Source organism: Amblyomma maculatum, chromosome 3 (genome assembly GCF_055883805.1).
Source record: "Amblyomma maculatum isolate TAMU_Amacu chromosome 3, ASM5588380v1, whole genome shotgun sequence".
Lineage (NCBI taxonomy): Eukaryota > Metazoa > Arthropoda > Arachnida > Ixodida > Ixodidae > Amblyomma > Amblyomma maculatum.
Genome location: NC_139346.1, coordinates 180,449,510 through 180,469,892, shown reverse-complemented (window position 1 = coordinate 180,469,892; position 20,383 = coordinate 180,449,510). Strand labels below are relative to the sequence as shown.

The 20,383-nt window shown below is 43.1% G+C and overlaps 1 protein-coding gene across 2 annotated transcripts in view; it reads right to left on the bottom strand.

Moving 5' to 3' along the window:
- The window catches only part of LOC146197082 (carboxypeptidase D-like), a 59,520-nt gene that overhangs the window by 26,722 nt on the left and 12,415 nt on the right, over positions 1 to 20,383 (bottom strand). For both annotated transcript variants that reach the window (XM_084598823.1, XM_084598822.1), the window contains exons 3-15: positions 14,428 to 14,597; positions 13,426 to 13,522; positions 12,164 to 12,374; positions 11,421 to 11,612; positions 10,077 to 10,363; positions 7,807 to 7,909; positions 7,468 to 7,610; positions 6,507 to 6,673; positions 5,380 to 5,644; positions 4,473 to 4,575; positions 2,393 to 2,654; positions 1,619 to 1,787; positions 548 to 656 (exon numbers count right to left, since the gene is read on the bottom strand). In XM_084598823.1, coding sequence (XP_084454949.1) covers positions 548 to 656; positions 1,619 to 1,787; positions 2,393 to 2,654; positions 4,473 to 4,575; positions 5,380 to 5,644; positions 6,507 to 6,673; positions 7,468 to 7,610; positions 7,807 to 7,909; positions 10,077 to 10,363; positions 11,421 to 11,612; positions 12,164 to 12,374; positions 13,426 to 13,522; positions 14,428 to 14,597 — 2,278 coding nt within the window. The remainder of the gene's footprint in view (positions 1 to 547; positions 657 to 1,618; positions 1,788 to 2,392; positions 2,655 to 4,472; positions 4,576 to 5,379; positions 5,645 to 6,506; positions 6,674 to 7,467; positions 7,611 to 7,806; positions 7,910 to 10,076; positions 10,364 to 11,420; positions 11,613 to 12,163; positions 12,375 to 13,425; positions 13,523 to 14,427; positions 14,598 to 20,383) is intronic.

The following is a 20,383-nucleotide window of genomic DNA, read 5'->3' as shown; positions in this document are numbered from 1 at the left end:
GCACTGTAATGAGGCAAAATGTCCGGTATAGGCTTCTGCTTTACACGTGACACTCGAAACACCAAGAACCTTGCCACTGTGGCCACAAGCTAGCATTGCATTCTCCAACGGCATTAGCAGACAGTTTGTACTATGCATACTATCCTTTGCCATGTACTTATTCCTTCTGGTCTTTCACAGCACTATTTACAGGAACGCATGAATGCATGGTCCTCAAATGGCAGGTCATTTGAGGACCTACAGTTACCTACAGTAAAAGGATCTGCTGTAGGCAACTAAAGTCAGATTTATCCCAGAATAATGTAGGTAAACAAAAAAGTGGTGGTGGTAAGGAATGCATAGACTGCATACCCCAAGGAATGCATACCCCAAGGAACCCAAGGAATCTGCAAAACAAAGTGTGAAAGACCCTGCTACTAGAGGTCATACACATCCCCAAAGCAACAGAAGTTTCACACAAGATAACCAAAAAAAAGAAATTGCACATCCCCACTTTCAGTGCCCCAAGAAAGGTATTTGCAAGAATAAGGAGCAGCAACTGGCTTACTTGTTTTCGCAGCTTCCAAGAATTCAAGGAGGGGCTGCAATGTGTGCATCCAAAGTTTGGGGATTTCCTTTCTCGCAGGAAAGTCGCAGCAATCCAGAAGCACAGATGCCTGCATGGCAAAACAAAGCATGAACACACACACGCTGAAAGCATAGACAAATAACATGAAATTTCTTCCCCCGACACTTTCAATTCTTCCTTCCAAAGTGGAGGTTAAAAACTTCACCAACTTGAAAAGAAAAGCTTTACGCTAAATCTCAGCTAAAAAAAACTGAGCATTTGATTTGCATAATAAATGCTTGAGGCCAGATACTGCAACGTGCCCATGCAACTAACAACATAAAAATGCTAAACCATAAATATGTGCAAAGGGCTGCGAAAGCTGTTGTACAGCCTGACTCGGACTTGTGCCCAACAGGAATCAATATAAACCCAAGACATATTTGTTGTGCTTAATTTCGGTTTCATAATGAAAAAAAGTATCACATATCTTTGCACAGCATGGTTCACGGGTTCAAAGTCCCCACTGGTACTAATTACACAACTGCGATAATTAAACATGTAATTTGTGGGGTTTAGCTGGGTAGTTAGAAGAGAGTGTGTGTGTGCACGCGTGCGCATGTGCAGATGAAGAAAGTGCTGGCATCCAGAAAGGATCCATAGTGAAATACACCTCTAACTGGCACATAAGAAAAAAAAAGCTGCCTAAGGGTATCTCAAATGATGGCTAAGATTATCTCAAATGACTGCTGCCAGGCGCAGCCGCTAAGCGCAACAGGCTTTCATAGTTGGATGGCAACAAAGCAAGCTTTTTGCTGTCGCCGACGCCGAGCTGTTTAGTTGTTTTGTGGTCTCTAGTCAGCCCAAGAAAGAGCTCATTTAAGTGCAATGCCAGTCTCTTTGTTAGCTGCCTTCAGTATTATCACAAAAAAAAAAAAAAAAAAAAAAAAAAAAAAAAAAAAAAAAAAAAAAAACCTCTGCCCAGTTCAAGCTTCATTTCATTCACACAAATTTTCTATCCAAGTGGATAACAATGCACAGCATGAGCCATAAGCTCTCAGACCGGCTCACCATAAGAGTTCCGTGCTTAGTATAAGCATACTGGAGCAAGGAGCCATCCCGAACAGGCTTCAACTGCTTTGCACATTTTGATGCAGCCAGATCCCTACGGAAGCCTGCCACAAGGCCATCCATGGTCAGGTTGTCCAGCAGACCACTGTTTGTCTCGTTCAACGCAACTCTGCAGGTTCAAGTAATAAGTAAGTTAGCTGTTTCAATTCCCAATAAGAGAATCATTATCACTACAATACATCTTGGCTTCTAATTCTCCTCAGCCAAAGAAAAAAATAAAATTCTGCCAATTCTCAGGAAAACTTTGTCCTGGGCCTGAACCAAGAAAAATTAAAAAGCCGCAAAACTTTCCTACGTAGATTTACGGCTGTGATCAGGTAAATGCTAGTGTTTAAAAGTTTCTTTGAGTAGCATCTAACCCGCGTTAAAAATTGTTTCTAAAACGCACAGCATACCCCTCACACAATCACACACAATATGTGGTCGCCCCATTTTGCCCTGACAAACAGAGCTGAAGGAGCATTCACATAATGCAATGAAGTCTTATTGATGTAGACTGTTAAGAATGTCATGTTGCACCGGAAGGGTATGCTTATGTGTAAGAGGTCACATGACCTTGCTGTGCCGTTGTATCATTTTATACCATACAACTCACAACAATATCTCAGGGTGATGTAGTTTTGTTGCAGCAGCTGATGCTGCAAAACCTGAAACCAACTGCACAATGTGCACTGCAATCTTTCAGCATCCTAAAGTCAAGTCCCCAAAACCCACCTGACGCCAACGCCTCCTGTGTCGAGAACCAAGCCGGCCACATAGTGCGACACGCCCAGGACCGCTTTGACAGCTTCCACGACAGGAAACTGGCCGTGGGGCTCGTTGCCAAAACGGTTCTCCATATCTCCATCTTCCAATGACTCCGAGTCACAGATGCCCTCTCTAGAGTGACTGAATCCAGCCCTGTCCACAGAGGGCACAATGTGCACAACCACCTTTTGCAGCAGGTCCACTATGCGCCGAGACCTGAGCTTGTAGCCTGCACAAGTTCAGAGTTCTCCCTTCATAACCGTGAAGTAGCAATCAAAACACCCCAAACCGATAATAACTTTTCCCAGACCACACAGGAAAAGCCTCTCATTAGTACGAGCAAACAAATGAGACCTGCATATGGCTACTGTGAATCAAAGTAATGAAATTTTTCAACCTAGTTCAAAATATCTCAGGTGAAGAAAAAGAGGACGTGAACACGGTGCACCATGAACTTCCGCTCCGCATTTAAAAGCTGCAGCAGACGGCGCTTTGAAAAAAAAAACCCACCACCGAATGTGAAGTTTAATTCTGTCACTGGCACCCTCTAAACACAATAAGTAAGATAAAATTGGGTTCAGTTGATTTCTGCGTGGCCTTCAACAATGAAGCAGGCCCCAGAAGAGCCGCAGCACGTCTTAGGTAAAGGTGGCCTCACCACACGACAATCGGTGCACTAAACGCCGGCATTTCTGCATGACAAAACTGCAACGCCCAAAACATTACAGATGGAAAACCACTTTCAAGTGGACGCAATGTTCACCTTGTCACACAGTTATACGGTGTTAGCACTGCAAGCAGGTACTCAAGGATATTCAGCTGACCCGACTCAACGTGCACAAGAGCGCCATTAGGAGGAGTGCCCCTTGCGAGGGCGGGGTTAAGACACACAGTCTGATATATCGCATGTTCTGTTAATGGGACGCACAAACAACAAAGTTTGCATGGGGTTTTCAAGGAATATTCAGAAAGTTCAATATAGGCCACAATTTGATATATCTAGGTTCAATATATCCGGGCTCGACTGTATTGCATTTGCATCAGTCTACAAGGTTTATTTCAGCATCAGCCTAAGCTGCTGAATGCTGACGACCAAAAACGAAATACCTATGCAAAAGTAGCGTAAGTGATAGGCTGCAGACAGTTATGGTATAACACAAAGAGCCAACATTCAAGTACTACTACACTCTAGGCCAAGAACTAAGGAGGGTATTTCTAACGCCTGTACATTAAGGTAATGTCGAATTATTTGCAAAGTAATTTCATTACAATTCAGAGCTCAGTCAACATGATCATCAAACACAGTTGTGCATAAAAAGTACCACTCCTGCATTAAAACATCCATATAATATTGTGACGGACGAGGAAGAAGCAGGCAGTGGCACGGGCAGGAGTACTCGCGCTAGGCCCACTGCGATTCATTATAAAATCATCTCACAGTCATCGGCCATCTTCTCTCTGTTCTGTTTGCCTGTGTTCATTGGCTTGCCGTCCCGTAACAAAATCAACAACAAAACTTTTCTGGTAGTTTAATAAAAAAAAAAATGGCCTGAAGAATGTTAGCTAAAAAATAATGTACAACAATGCAGACATGTTGCCAGGATATACAAATATCTGGTTCATACGCTCAAAATTGCACATAATATAAATTTACTGTAGGGTTACTGTTTCATTCAGATTATTATGTCCCCACACGGCACAATTTCTAATAAGGGCATGCAACACAAATGTGGTGTGAATTCCACGAGCACTAAAAAGGCAGCTGGTGAGACCCGGCACCAGGAAATGCTAATCAACATTTTTGCGACCTGGAACTCTGAATAAATGCTGTTGCACCTCATTCAACTTGAGTGGTCAGAATCATATCAGACTTCTAATTGAGTGAGTTTTTTTTTCTGTGGTAAGAAATTACGCAGTGGCATCGCACATGTACCGATGAAATTTGCACATCAACGGCTTGCAAGTTGCTAGAATCCACAAATAACTGCCAAGGTCCCTTGGATAGCCAGTACGAGTAATCCACATCGCAGACAGCAGAAAATTTCACCTGTGACAAGATGCCTGGCCAATCGGATCAACATCTCTCTTCCTGCAGGGCGTGCTCCATTGAGGCCTCCAATGAGTACAACTTCAGGTTTCATTTCCTTGCTCTGCAAATATCAGTGATAAATGAAAAAAAGAAAAGAAAGCAAAGCAGCGTTTTTAATGCAGCCAATCTAAAAGTGAAAACCTGCAGCTCGCACTGGGCTACCAACCCTACGCTTATGTCCAAAAGGTCACATTTCCGGACTGTTTTAGTAAGTAGGTTTTTTCATGGAACATTTGAATGTACAGCCTGTGTCAAAAATATGCCAACAAAGTGTTTTGCACCTAACAGTATAAGAGTTCTTGTACAGCGTCCATGGAAGTCGCAAGTCTTAGAAAGACGAGGACAAGAGTTTCCCTCGCCACAGACAGGTTTGGAATCCTGGCGACACGTAACGCACTACACAGTAAGGTCCAGAAACAAACACTGTGGGCTGTACATGTACAAGGATGTACATGGTTTTGCAAATGCTGACACTGGCACTAACCACAGCTACGGCCAGGTCGTTAAAAATGTGCTCAACCATTAAAATTATCCACAATTCAATGTCTGCCTTTCAAGTCAGAGGCCAGCCCTCCCAAGAGTTAGGCAATTACTATATCTACAATATACTACCCAGACCCACCACTACTGTTTTAGCTCACCCATAAATGAAAGCAAAGGTAAAAGTCATCTAGGTTTTGCAAAAGCAAAATAGGCCCATGCAAGCTAAACATTTCCAAAAGTCAGCAATCTTACTCCCAATATAAACATCAACACAAGGCCCAGCATACCACCCCTTTCCAGAAGCATGCACTTCACAAAAGTTACAAATGACTGTCTTTTTATGGCCAGGTCAGGTTAAAGTCATTCAGGTTGCGTGCCTTACCGGTGCTGTGATTCGCAGGAACTGGAGTGCAGTTTCACCCGGTGAGCCAAAACTGTCCTTGACCTCAACGATGTCAGAGTAGTTCTGACGCAGCTGCATCAACAGGTTGGTGAGTTCATCAGCACCAAGATATTTGGGCTCTCCATTTTCTCCGATAAGGAAGTCGTGCTCCTTGGACCACCTGGCATATTGGCGGTTCACGGTGAAATTCACCCAGGTCGCGTTGCCTTCCACAACGGTCACTCGCTGCACTGGCAGTGGAAACCTAAGCAAAGAGAGAAGAGAAACCTCAGAAAAAGCTTCCAGGAAAACGACACCATCCCAGAATGCCCCTGCTCCCCACACTGTCATATGAGCGCATGTGAGGCTATTACAACAGTGCGTCTGTCACTGTGCAGTTCTCAGCTCCAGTTGGTACTGATTACGGTAAGCAAAAAGAGAGGGCAGAGTCAATGATCCTCTCTTGCTCACAATGCCATGTCTGCCCTTGTGTATTTACTTGCCGGCTTGACCACAGATTAGTCAGAATATTCTTTTGGCGTCCCGTAGTGGCACAAAAACCGAAGACCATGCTGCCGCTAAAGATGCTTCGTCTGCTGTGGGATTATGTTTTAATGCAGTAAATGCTAAAAAGCCCCAAGACTAGAGGTTGTCAGCAGGGGTCACAGCACAGACTAATCGGTTAAGGTAATAACAACCTGTTCCAGCCTGTGGCAAGATTGTCGAAATCCACGAACTCACTAAACTTAGCCTGAAAACTAGCACGAGAAGCTGAAAGCTCTGCCGCACAAAAATCTGAAATGGAGCTTGTCATGTATTCATCCCCCCATGATGTCTGAGTACCACAACAGCACAGACTTCCACAAGAAACAAACGCAGTTCAGATATTAAGGAATGCTTGCTCAAGAAACACAATTTAAAAACTGATATAATCACATTACATGCAAAAGTCATTTACATAACTAAAACAAAAAAGGTGAAATCAAGTTGAGGGATGTTACCCTTTAGCTTTACTTGTGGTGGTTAACTTTACAGCACCTGAGCTAGCTGCACAGTAGGCACGAAAATTGGTTAAACACTGCTGTGCACACCGCTGCCAAAACTGCGAAAGTGAACAGTGTACTGACTCATCAACGTATGCCCGAACTGAGTAGGTCGCAGGCATGAGGAGACGCCAGTAGTCTCCATCCACGGCCGAGTGAACGTCGTGATGAATGCCAAGAACGTGTATAGTTGCATTTGGTACTGGTTGCCCATTTTCATCTTTAACAAACCCCTTCACACCTTGGTGAACCTGCAAACCACCACAGTCAAGCTATAATATCAATAACACCTTTTTGGACACATACAGTAGAATCTTAGACGCAGTCAAGGTTGATTTTCAGGATTTCACGAATTAGTAAAGTCCCCTGGCGTGAGTGCATTGTGTTCAACATGCGGAATTTTCACTCATAATGGCAAAACTTGTAAGAGTGGGGTGCTATTTGGTGCATGGTTTGGATAGTTTGCTAGGTATACCATGAAAGAGACAAGAGATTTGTCCTGTATAAAGAGAAAAAAAACCCTCTGGTGTACCATAGGGAAAAGTGCCCGAGATTGCAGGAACCTGAACTTTTCTGTCAGGCACTTCATCATCTCAACAACTCTACGCTAAAGTTTCCTTCGCGAGATTATCAACGCAGTGCCACTTCACAAAGGTTTTCTTCACAAGCATAGTTTAGCGCTACAAACAAAGGGAAGCTTTAAGCCTTCCACAAATTCACACTCTCTCTCCGCTTTCCTTGCTATGACAGGCACCTTCTACAAATTATGTGACAATACTGCATCAGGCTCACAGAGAGAACATTCCCGCTCATGCCCTGTGATATGAGTCACAACATTGTCTCAAATGCTGCCTGACATAAAAAAAAAAGAAAAGACACCAAAAGAAAGGAATGACAAAAATTTTATGCATTTCTGATCAAAGCTCTGGTTAACTTCTCTTTGTTATTATTTTTTTCTTCAATCCTGCAGTCTCACACCACGCACCAATGTTTATATCTATGCAGTCATAGTGACATCCCAAACCAGTAGCAAACATAAACTTACTTTCTCCATAAATGTTACAAGGGCATGTTTGTGTTCGTTCCAATATTTTGAAAGATCAGACGCAGGCGGATACTTGTAGCAGCCCATTTCAATAGTCAGCTCATAACTGTTGCTGTGCAGGTAGTTGAAGTCTTGCATTCCACCTAAAACGATGGTAATGAGAACTTGCGACATCATTTCGGTACTCTCTAAACATGTTTCGCACTAGAAGTGCTTTTTGCCCAAAGAACATTTATGTGCATATAACACACAGGTGAAAATGCTCACATGGCTCCGATACAAGAGCCTGGATGTAACCAATTTAGTAGGTACAGCTAAAACGATGGAATAAGCTCTCACCATAAACATTGTACCAGGCTGCCCCATTAGTGATTCCATCTTTGAATGCATCATCCATGGGCCCCTGTGGACATGGCTTTCCAAGGTGCATTGTTGGATGCGCCTAAAAAAAATATTGTGTATGATGAAAAAAACAAATTTCAGCATAGATCAAGCTGTATAGGCATGGCTATAAGGTGTAAAATAAATAAAACAAAGTCATTTGTCAGGAACACGGTGCAGAAACATACGGGCAAAGAAGCTCCCATCTGTGCCAGCGTAAGCACATGACCCCGTAATGTTATATTGAAACACTGCACGCAACGAGCTGTGTGCAGATTCTGACTGATATATATGTTTGTTGGATGGAAAGGCAGAGAGGCCGGCCAAAAAGTTGAGTATTTGACCTGCTACTCTGCACCAGGAAAGGGGAAAAGGAGAAGAAAGAGGGTCGTGATGGGTGACAGATGTGATGAGAAGAGGTATGAAATAAATGCACAGGTACAGATACTTGTCTCACTAGTGCAAGTCCAGTCCCGTGTCTTTAAAAAAATAGCAAAAAGCCCACAGTGCATGTAGAGCTTTCCATTTGTCCAGCCAAGTAACTAGTAGTAAATCCTTTGAGAGAGGCCTGCTGTCCAAACGGTTCAAGGAAGTGGCTAGCATTATCCTTTCGCGTGCATACACTGGGTGCACCCCTAATGTATGCTCCACCGTCTCCATAATGCCCCATGCTGAACGTTCCGAGGAGTCTGCCTATCCAATCAAATGTATCAATATTTGCACGTGAAAGTCACATTTAAACGCAGTTTATGGATCAAACATGCATGATGGTGCAGAATTTCACGCGAAACGAAAAATGGCAGTGTCCGATCTAGTCTCCAGAAACGGATGTTTCTGATGCCTGGCTGAGCCCTGTAAGCCGCCGTCGCACAGGGTATCCACTCTGGAATAACGCACAACTGCTCGGAGGCCACTGCTGAGGGCGTTCTTTAATTCAGCATGTACCTGCTTATTTCCATCGGGCCCGCAGCAGTTCTACACAATGTGCTTTTGTGCTCAGCTGTGAAAGTAGATGTATAACCGTCCATTCATCATGCTTATGAGTGCCCGCAGAATATTTACTACTAGCAGCCCACCACTTGCCTCGGGCGTGGCGACCCACGCGACGCACGACACGCACCGAGTGTCACATTGCACCAGGCGCCATAAAGAGAAGTGAACCCCAATGTGCCGCTCTGTAGACGAGAGTTCGTGATCTAAATATTTGGTAGTGTCAGATCGGAGCATCTAAGTTGACACTATTCGCATCTAGCGCCACATGGCGCACGTGCCGTTGGGGTTCATATCAAAGCTGCTTCAGACGGTGCTTCGGGAGATGCCACTGCCCGCCCAAAGAGGTGTAACTGTGTTGCCGGTACACTATAAACCCTATAATCACTCTTTTAAAATTGGGTACAGTTTATTTCGTCGTCTCCTTCAGGAACACAGCAGGCCACACGACAACTGGCGCAAGCCGGCTTCACCACACGGCGAGTAGTGTTTTGGACTCTGGCTTTCCCGCATGACAGCAGTGTCGCGTTGAAAACAAGCATGCCATAGAAAAGGCCACTGTTAAGCAGACTCGATGTTCACTTCATCAAGTAGTTTTACAGCGTAAGCGCTGTCAAGAGGCGCTCAAGGTTGTGAAGCCGACCTGGCTTGCGCGCGCGAAAAATGGTCGTAAAGGCGACATTAGGAGAAGCACGCCTTTCACGGACGTGGCACGCAGTTCGATTTATCAAATATTTCACTGAGCAGAAGTACAACTAAGGTACTCACGACTCCTATACTTTTTGCATGGGATTTTCATGAGGATATCCTGAGAGTTCAATATAAACAATAATTCGAAATATCCAGGTTCGATATATCCGGGACTGACTGTACTAAGACATTCATTGCAGACAGTATTGGCGATGAACCGAGCAATAGCATCAAAACGAAAATGGCACTGAAACGTGAAGACTACTCATAGTTGACAGCAGAACACCAGTATTAAAAGCCAACAAACATACACACTACTTGTTTAAGCTCGAAGCGTACTCTAATATATAATATTTTTGACATATTTTAAATATACATTTCGAATATTGACCAAGAAATTGAACAAACATATTTTTAATATATTTTGAGTACATTCCTGAATACAAATTAATGTAAACTGAAAGAAGTGCGATTCATTTCCAACTAAAGACAAAAGATACATGCAATACTTTCGTTTCTTGGTGGGAACACAAGCAGAGTACACATACCTTGGAATAAATAAGGGCGAGGTATCGAAACAGGGCATCATCCGGCGTGGCACTGTAGATGCGTTCTACTTTTTCCTTGTTCCCGTCGTATGGGTAGTTCGCCACCAAAGCCCCGCCGTGCAAGCTGCCTGACAGCACTATGGGCCGTGCCAATATGAAGTTCATCAGGGCCACTGTCTCTGGCTGTCGCGGGCGGTTCCCCTTATTACGCTTATACTGGTCGGGAAAGTTACGGTTCAGGTCAACATGGTGGGCATTGAATCGACCCGTCACACCTTTGTAGTCGTCTGCAAGCAAAGATAACAACATTGACTTGTGTTTTCCTGGAATTTTCTTAGCGGTTTACAGGAAACCCCTAGTGGCTTCGGGGATCCACCTGAAAGCTGGCCCAAACCTAAGAAGGAAAGGTTTGCAGCACGAGGACAGCAGGTGCTGCCATCTTGTGTTTTTATTATAGCTTTAAGATTTATAATTATTTATAATTATATATATATATGATTTTACATTTATAGCTTCGAGATGGTGCTTGCAGAAAAGAGGCACCGTATTTTGCTATGAATAAAGCATATCATAGGATATCATTTTGATATTCTATAGGGATACACAAGTCAACAGCCCATAATAATCAGTCATGAACAAGGAGATGCTACCCTAATGCCCCCTGAAGCTCGGATTTTTCACACTAGTGTCGTTGTTCCCTACCAATTTATCAGAAATCAGTGATGAGCCATAGTCTACTCCTCAATGACAAAGAAATCCTGCCTGTCGGGTGGTATTCAAGATTGCATCCTCCGTAAGAGCTGTGTTTGCAATTTAAGGACCACTGAATGTTTTGTCCTCTTCCCCCAATGCACTTTTTTTCATGCTTTTGCGGCATGTGCAGTATGCCACCTGTCTGCAAGTTCACCAATGCAAACATACCTAGAGGCAATAATAACCTAAGACAAAAGACGAGCCACAAATGATTACTAGGGCAATTATTTTAAATGCAATTTGCTCACAGATGATTTCACTAGAGACAGTGGTGCTGCAGACAGACTGCCTTCCTTCAGCAATGCTTTTCACAATGCATATTAGCTGCAGTAAGACTGAAGTGAAACAAAATTGGTTGCACATGCTGTCAACCAAAATTTCTATTAAATGCTCAGCAATATAACCAATGTTTTCCAGCCTCAAAGTAAATCATTTTTCGGTCCTAATCCTAAGCCAACGATCCTACCCACTGCCTCTTCATGGACATTAGCGGTCTACACTACTTACAGCACTAAATGAGAAACCATGGTAGTTAGGTCAGTAGCCAAAAATACTAAGCATCTTACCAAAATAAAAAAAAATATTCCTTACTGACTTGCGCCCTTGTATAGCCATCAGGGTTCATTGAAGCCATCAGGAAAATGCGCGTATTATTGACGAGAGTTGTCAGGCGGCGAGACTTGCCATACTGCTCACACAACAGCTGCGCCAACAGAAGGACGGCTTCCCGACCGACCACCTCATTGCCATGAATATTGGCCACATACTTGAACTCTGGTTCCCCTGTAGTATGGAAACAGAAAGAGAGCAACACTGTAACAAAAACTCCCCACCTAGCAAAAAAACGGCAGTGAAAGCAGTGCTTCGAGCCAAAACTTCCTGTCGTTGTTTCCTCTTTTGAACAAATTCAACTGTGGTATAACGCTTGACGCAGCCCTTCACGTAAGCCACTCCCACTTAGCAATGCAGTCAAGCATGCACCACTGCAGCCCAAAATCAGATGCGAGAGAGGAGACATACTACACAAAAGGATCACGTAGAAGACAATAGAGTAAGAGCTTCTAAAATAAACCATCATGTCACATGCAAACAGCACGGCAAAGCCTTGAAAGTTTTTGACTGCCCCTTGTGCTTTCCTACTCTCTGGTGCTTAGACACATGCCTAGCATGAGTTTAACTTACGAAAGCATGAAAACAGCCATAATTAGCACATTTAGCTGGAGGCTGGCTGCGAACGGCAGTGGTCGAACAAAAGCATCCATCAAAATCAGCTATTCCAGTTATCATAAAAGGCTCACAAGGTGTTGCAAAGGTAATAAAACAGTAATCTGTACCTGGCTCATGCCTGCCCGGATTGTCACTGATTTCAAGAAAGTAGAGGTCTCTGCCCTCCACAGATTTGCCAATGCTGAACAACCGCGAGATGCTTGGGCACTTCTCGGTAACATTCGTGAAGATTGCAACCAGTTCCTCGTGACTGTGGTGCTTGAACTCGGGCGTGGTGGCGAACTCGAAGTCTGAGTCGATGGGAGCATTTTGCATAGGCTGCAAGGATCCACAAATTCATGCTTTATGTCAACACGCACAGATGTGAGCTTTGACTACATAGGCAAATGCAAATCAGAAAGAATTCTGCATCAGCTAGCTAGCTGTCTGCAACGTGACAATGCTGAAAACACCCAAAATCACTATCTGCTCTTAGTGTTACAATACTGCAAGCAGCAATAAAAACAAACTATACAGAAAAAAAAAAGAATAGACAAAAGTATATAGAAATAAAAAAATCGAACAAATCAGCAAACTCTCCTATTCACTTATATGCAACATCTTCTAACAAAGCTTCCCTCTTGTCGATACAAGAAGTGGCATGCCCTATTGTGCTATCTATAGCTGGAAGACAGGTGGCCACATTCCCACATATTTCCTTATCTTTTATTGAAAGCCACATCACTAAGGCAGTATTAACTTATCAATCGTCAAACATCTGTACATTTCCAGCAGCACAGCGCTACTATCTACTATCTCAGCACTGAACAAACAGATAGTAAGAAGCATCACAGCTATGACACGACAAAAGTGACACACGCACCGCTACGATAAGAAATGTTGTCAGCGTGCAAATTCTCTGACACTGCTGCTCGTGGTAAGAAACAAGTTCTTACTACTCAGCTACTAAGTTGAGGTCTTTTAATATAAGCTGTACGTTTCATCGACACTAAAGCCTTGGTTACAGAAACAAGCGATAGGCTCGAACAAACTGCAATATAAAAATAAAGCATAAAAAAGCTTGAAATTAAAAAAAAAATAAAAACAATCACTTGAACATGTTAGAAATGAAAATTATGGTTGTAAATTTAGTAAACTAGGACAAACGTATAGATTCATGAGAAAAAAGCAAAGCATCCCGAGTGGCATATAAGCAGGACAACTAAAGCTGTAAAAATTACCTATGAGCACAAATACAAATTACCTAAAACTTACACCTGTATCCTGACGCCACAACTGAAAATTCACTCAGCTAGTGCAAACAATGCTCCTGAACAGAGGCAGGTGCCAAAAGGGCATACTTATTCTAAGCACACTGAAGCATGCTCACCCGCTTGGTTGCCGATGGCAGAGGCGTGAGGATGACGTCCACCCACGTGGCAGCACCTGTCATCACTGTCACGTTGCGTCTCACAGTGGTCTCGTAACTGGGCAGAAAGGTGGTTTTAAATTTACATTTGACTTGAGGCTACAGACTGGCAAATGTTCAGTAAAAAAAAAAAGAGAAGAAAAAAGAAAGTAGTCTAGGCTTAAATAATGAAGCAGTGCTTAAAATTTATCACTGTGCTAAAGAATCCCTTCGATATTCCTCTCAAGCGCAACTGTCCCAGCTGAGAAACATAAATACGACCTACACAGGGGCCTAATACTACTGAAGCAAACAATTTCCCTTCATCTTAGATCACACAATAGACTAGCAGAAAAAAAAAATTAATAGTTCCTGGGAATACACCTTAAGGCAAAAACAAAGATATGCAGCAGACAGCGACGGCATATAACATCACAAATATGTGCAGAGACCGAGGACCATGAGGACTACAGACAGAGAGTAATAAGAATGCAGTAACATAAGCTTTAAACAGCCAGCCACATGCAAAAGTACCGCGAGATATAAAGAGGATGAGCCATAAATATACTGCTTCCAAATAGTCTTCAGGCATTTTCAAACGACACAATTTCGAAGAATGAGAATGGTCAGAAAACAAACAAAATGTAAGCTCTAAAGCCTTGGCATGCTCCTTCAGCTGGCTCCCGCAGTTCCAAATTTTGAACAAAAGCAGCTTTAAATACGAACAAAACCAAGCGCTGTCATAGGATATGGTTGTCTAAAACGCACTTTAAGTCGCAGCTAAAAAGGAAGAAAAAGCTAGACCACTTTGTACAGCATCTAACAGAAGCTGTCAAGAGTTGGATTTCTTTCAAGATGCAAAACGTTTTTGTAACACGGTAGTGACGAGGCACTGCAGCTTAGAACGGCTAAAAATCAAAACCCCCGCCGTGCAACAAAAGGCATAAAAGAAAAGAGAGAACAAAATAGGGTAAGAAGACCCACCCTGGGCTGGACACCTCAAGAGCATAGCTGCCAGGCACCAGAAGCCTCCAGAACTCGCCTCTGTCAGTTGTGGTTATGTGGTGCTGGATGCCTTGGACAGTTACTGTAGCCTTGGGAATAGCCTTTCCAGTACCAAATTCCTTGACCACTCCCTTTACACCCATGTGTACCTTGCAGCCAGAAGAAAAATGACACACTCATCAGAGATGCAGCCAAATCTGCTCCTATGTACAAAAGTTCAGCAATCAATGCAATACATATGCACATATTGTCCCGCAAATAAAAAGTAAAATAGAAAGCAGAAAAACAGAAAAACGTAGAGAAATATCAATTCATCTTACAATAAACGACAACTATAAAAGTAACAAAGTTCCTCTTTCGAAGCTGAACACAGGAGAGTTGCAGCATTAGCAAGTCCTCTCTGTGATGTTAACTTTTAGTTCCCCGTCCTTAGTTTCTACCAGATCAAGTCCAAGCCCTATCATGTTATGAATGAGAAAAACAGTCATCAAACTGCTAAACCTTCAAATGCTGTTCTGAAGGCTCACGTTTAAAAAGTCCACAAAAAAATATGAACAGTCCTTGGAGTTCACACAAAAGAAAAACGATGTGCCAACAAAGTGTGTCGAGCATCTGAGGCTAGGTTGCCATATACCACAGCACACATTCTGTGCCAGTAAATACATGCATAGTTTTCAATAATTCTCATGTGGTCATGGCCTCAGTGAGCTACTACAGAGGGAATAAGCTGTTGTGTGAAAGAAAAAGTTGCTAGAAAATTTCAGTGATTTCACAGATATTTTGGTGAGAAAAATCAGTGACAAATTTCTTTTGTAGAGAAAATTTCACGGAAACAATGCAGTGTTGTCATTATACAATTATGCACAGTGAACCAAAAGTTAACTATCTACAAATTATCTTTAGTAGTAGAGTCTATAAAAACAGGAACTACGAAGCATTAAGTGAATAAGCCATCTCTATTTCAATGAATAAATTAAAGAGGAGACACACACGTTCCTTTAAACATGAGAGTACATGTATAAAAAGCTGTTGCTTTTAAACAAAACCCTACACTATACCCCCAGATTTTGCTCCCTGAACAAGTTTCTTTGAAAATCAAGTTAATAAGCCTGATTTCTACCTATGCTCTGTTTCATACATCAAGTGCAACACTGCCAAAGCTAGAGCTCTTGTTTGTGCTCCCCCACATCCGCGACGAAAAACAGTGCCTGCTCTTGACGAGAGGAAATAATAGTTGCTTTGTCTGCAAACTTAATACATCTTGCATTTACCATCAACTTCATAAAAAGCACCTTTTTTAGGGGGGAAAGATCGAATATGGTAAATTTTATGTTTTGTTTGTCGTTTTCGTTCGTGCCGCATTATCATTGCCCCGCAACCCTGCCAGTGGTGCCCTCCGCACTACGCAACGCAGCGACCTCGACTGCCTCTTTCTTCTGAGCAGATTTTTATAAGATCCGCACTGCGAAGATGTCCAGGCATGCAAAGCAACTTATTGCAAACGTGTATGCTTGAAATAAAGCCCGTTTCCGCAGAAACCACTCGGCCACGAAACGAGCGTGTAGTGATATGCCTCCTTTTTTTTTTTTCTTGCGGACTACTTGCGTACCTTCCGCTGCGTTGCACCTTGTGTATGAAACGGAGTATAAAAAGCTGTCTCCATGAAAACAGTTTATATGTGCAGACAAGTGACGGTATCATTTGGAAAAATAAAGTAAGTTTAAACATCTCACTAAGTGTTCTCAGTTCATCCCACTTAATTTAAAATATGCACTTGCAGTCACTGTCCACCAAGTGTAGCTTCAATTAAAAATAATTTCCAACAGTACAGTACCCATCACATATCCATATATATCAGCGGAGCAAACAAAATCAGGAAAAAATATTCAGAAGATGCGCTGCTGAGTTTTAATCCCAACACCATGCTATCCAACGCTTCTCTGGAACAATGTTACCAAACTGCAGTACATCAAGAGGCACCGACAACAAAAAGAAATGCGACAAATAAAAAGATAATTTACGCACTAAAAATCAAGACCCTTTCATGGATCACTGCCTTGTCGTGGTGGACGGGCTTGCGAAACTCGATGAAGTAGTGAGCTCTGCTGTGTAGGGCCACCCAAGATAGACAGGTCACGGCAGAGAGTTCTGACAAAATGTGATTCACTGGAGAAGGTAATGGCAACCCACTCCAGTATTTCCTGACAAGAAAACCCTATGGCCAGTCACAATAGCATTAATGATATGGCGCTGGAAGATGAGCCCCCCCAGGTTGGAAGGCATCCCACATGTTACTGGGGATGAACAAAGGGCGATTCCTAGTAGCTCCAGGACGAATGAAGCGGCTGGGCTAAAGCCAAAAGGACGCTCAGTTGTGGATGTGTCAGGAAGCGACCGGAAAGTCCGATGTTGCAAGGAGATATATCACATAGCAACATGGAATGTAAGATCTATGACGCAAGGTAAACTGGATGTCGTCAAGCGAGAAATGGACAGATTGAACATTGATATCTTGGGTATCAGCGAGCTCAAGTGGACCGGAATGGGAGAATTTAACTCCGGCGACCATTATGTCTTTTATTGTGGGCACGAATCCAAGAGAAAGAATGGGGTCGCTCTCATAGTAAACAGAAGAATGGGCAAAGCAGTGCTAGGGTACGACCCCATAAACGACCGAATGATTTCACTTCGGATCCAAGGTCACCCTTTCAACATAACAGTTATCCAAGTCTATGCACTGACCACTACTGCTGAAGAAGCTGACGTTGAGAGATTTTATGCGGACCTACAATGCCTTTTAGACCGCACCCCATCATCAGACGTCGTTTTTCTCATAGGAGACTGGAATGCTAAGGTCGGGAGTGAAGAAATATCCGGAATTACAGGCAAGTTCGGTCTTGGTGAGCCAAATGAAGCTGGGCAGAGGCTAGTAGAGTTATGTCAAGAAAACAACCTGACCATAGCGAATACTCATTTTCAACAGCACAAGAGGCGCCTGTACATATGGACTTCACCCGACGGTCTGTACAGGAATCAGATCGATTATATTCTTTGCCGGCAGAGATGGAGCAGCGCTATACAAGCAGTAAAAACAAGGCCTGGGGCCGATTGTGACACCGATCATCAGCTTCTTGTTGCCAAAATTAAGCTTCGATTGAGGAAAACACAAAAAACTAGAAGGCCTTTCAGGTACGATCTGGATCAAATTCCATTAGAATATGCTGTGGAAGTGAGGAATCGATTTCAAGAATTAGATTTAGAAGACAAAGAGCCCGAAGACATGTGGACTGATGTTCGTGATATAATACAAGAAGTTTCTACTAAGGTAGTTCCAAAGCAAAAGAAATGCAAGAAAGCAAACTGGTTATCTGAAGAGGCTTTGCAAATAGCTGAGGAAAGGAGGATGGCAAAAGTTATGGGGGAAAGAGAAAGATACAAGGTTCACAATGCGGATTTTCAGAAAATAGCAAGGAGAGATAAGAATGCCTTCCTGAACATACAGTGCCAAGCAGTTGAGGAAAACAGCCAATTAAGGAACACAAGAGCTCTGTATAAGGCAATCAAAGATATCAAAGGAAGCTTCTGTGCTAAGCTGGGCGTGATAAAGGACAAACAAAGCAAGGACCTCACTGAAGCCTCAGAGATAAAGAAGAGGTGGCAGGAATACGCAGAAGAACTGTACAAGAAGGACCCGAATGTGCAAACCCAACATAAGACGGTTGTGATTACTGATCTCGAGCCGGGCATCCTGAAGAGTGAAGTTGAATGGGCCTTAGCCAGCCTTGCTAAGAACAAAGCTAGCGGAATTGATGGCATTCCAGCTGAGTTGCTTCAAAACCACAACCATGACGCTGTTAACATTCTGCATACATTATGTCAGAAGATTTGGACAACCCTGCAGTGGCCACAGGATTGGAGGAGGTCAGTTTACATCCCCATTCCAAAGAAAGGGCAGTGCCAAAGATTGTTCCAACTACCGCACGATCACGCTTATTTCGCATGCTAGCAAGGTGATGTTGAAAATCCTCCAAGGTAGGCTGCAGCAGTATGTGGATCGGGAGCTTCCGGACGTGCAAGCTGGGTTTCGCAAGGGCAGAGGAACTAGAGACCAAATTGCCAACCTTCGCTGGATCATGGAAAAAGAAAGAGAGTTCCAGAAACTCATCTACTTCTGCTTTATTGATTATGCGAAAGCGTTTGACTGCGTAGATCACAGCAGATTGTGGCAAGCTTTTCAAGAGATGGGAGTTCCCAATTCACCTCATCTGCCTTCTCAGGAACCTGTATGAAGGGCAAGAGGCCACAGTCAGAACTGGGCATGGTCTTACTGATTGGTTTCCGATTGAAAAAGGAGTGAGGCAAGGCTGCATATTGTCACCCTGCCTATTTAACCTATATGCAGAGTGCATCATGAGGAAGGCCGGTCTGGACGAGTCTTCAGCTGGAGTGAAGATTGCTGGAAAACGTATCAACAACCTTAGATATGCGGATGATACCACTTTAATGGCAGAAAGTGAAGTGGAACTTAAGAGACTTCTGATGCGCGTACAAGAAGAGAGTGAGAAGTTTGGGCTTAAACTGAACATTAAAAAGACAAAGATCATGGCTTCTTGCCCTATCAAGTCCTGGAGCATCAAGGGACAAGAAGTGGAAGCGGTGACAGATTTTCTCTTCTTGGGCTCCAAGATTACCTCGGAAGGAGACTGCAGCCATGAAATTAGAAGATGCCTGCTTCTGGGAAAGAGAGCAATGGTTAGCCTTGACCGCCTAGTAAAGAGCAGAGACATTAGTCTGCCAACCAAGATCCGTATAACTCGTGCTATGGTCTTTCCAGTTGTGATGTATGGATGCGAGAGTTGGACTGTGAAAAAGGCTGACCGCCAAAGAATTGACGCGTTTGAATTGTGGTGCTGGCGAAGACTCTTGAGAGTTCCTTGAACTGCCAGAAGATCAAATCAGTCGATATTGTCGACCATAAACACTGACTGCTCATTGGAGGGTCAAATCTAAAGTTAAAGCTCAGCTACTTTGGTCATCTGATGAGAAGAAAGGAGTCGCTGGAGAAAGATTTGATGTTGGGAAAGGTTGAGGGTCGCCGGAGAAGGGGTAGGCAGCGAACGCGATGGTTAGATGGCATCCTCGAGGCACTGCAGATGAAGTTATGTGATGTTAGGAAGATAGTGAGAGACCAGAAAGCATGACGTGACATGGTCCATAGGGTCACGAAGAGTCGAACACGACTGAACGATTGAACTGAACTGAAAAATCAAGAATAAAGATGAAAACATATGAGTAGGCAAACATTTCTTCTGTGTCGGCTACCTTTTGTAACCTGCTTGCAGAAATGCAGTAAAGCAGTTTTTTGTGTACAAGTGGTGGCTATTTCTTAGTGCTCCTGTCAACGTGACCTATCCAGTGATGTGACAAGTACTGCGCCCCCCCTCCCTCCCTCCTCTTCTTTTTTTTTCACAAGCAGAACGGCCTTACGTAACATCACAGCCTACACTCTGCTCCTCCCCCCACCCCAAGTTTTTGAAGTCCTCTTTTCCACAGTTCCTAAAAAGTGATGAAAATCTGCAGCACTTAACATGTGCATGTAAAAAGTACTCTATCAGTGCCAACCATCCATGATGTCTTAGTAATGTTTAGAGACATTCTGCAGTAGGAAAAATAATTAAATGTGCAATATAGTACTCTTTAAACCTTGCAAGTGTTGGCAGCCTAAAAAAATTGAAATGTCATTTCTTGTTGATTAATGCGGCAAAACATTTGGACAAGAAGTGAATTTACTAAGACAGTTCCCTCACAGCAACTGAAAAGTTCCATTGGACACACCTACCACAGCACTGTGGCTCACATATCTATGAAATTTAGGGAGAAAAACCCAGTTTATAGAATGTAGTAATTTATACAATGAAGCAACTTAGACAAAGAT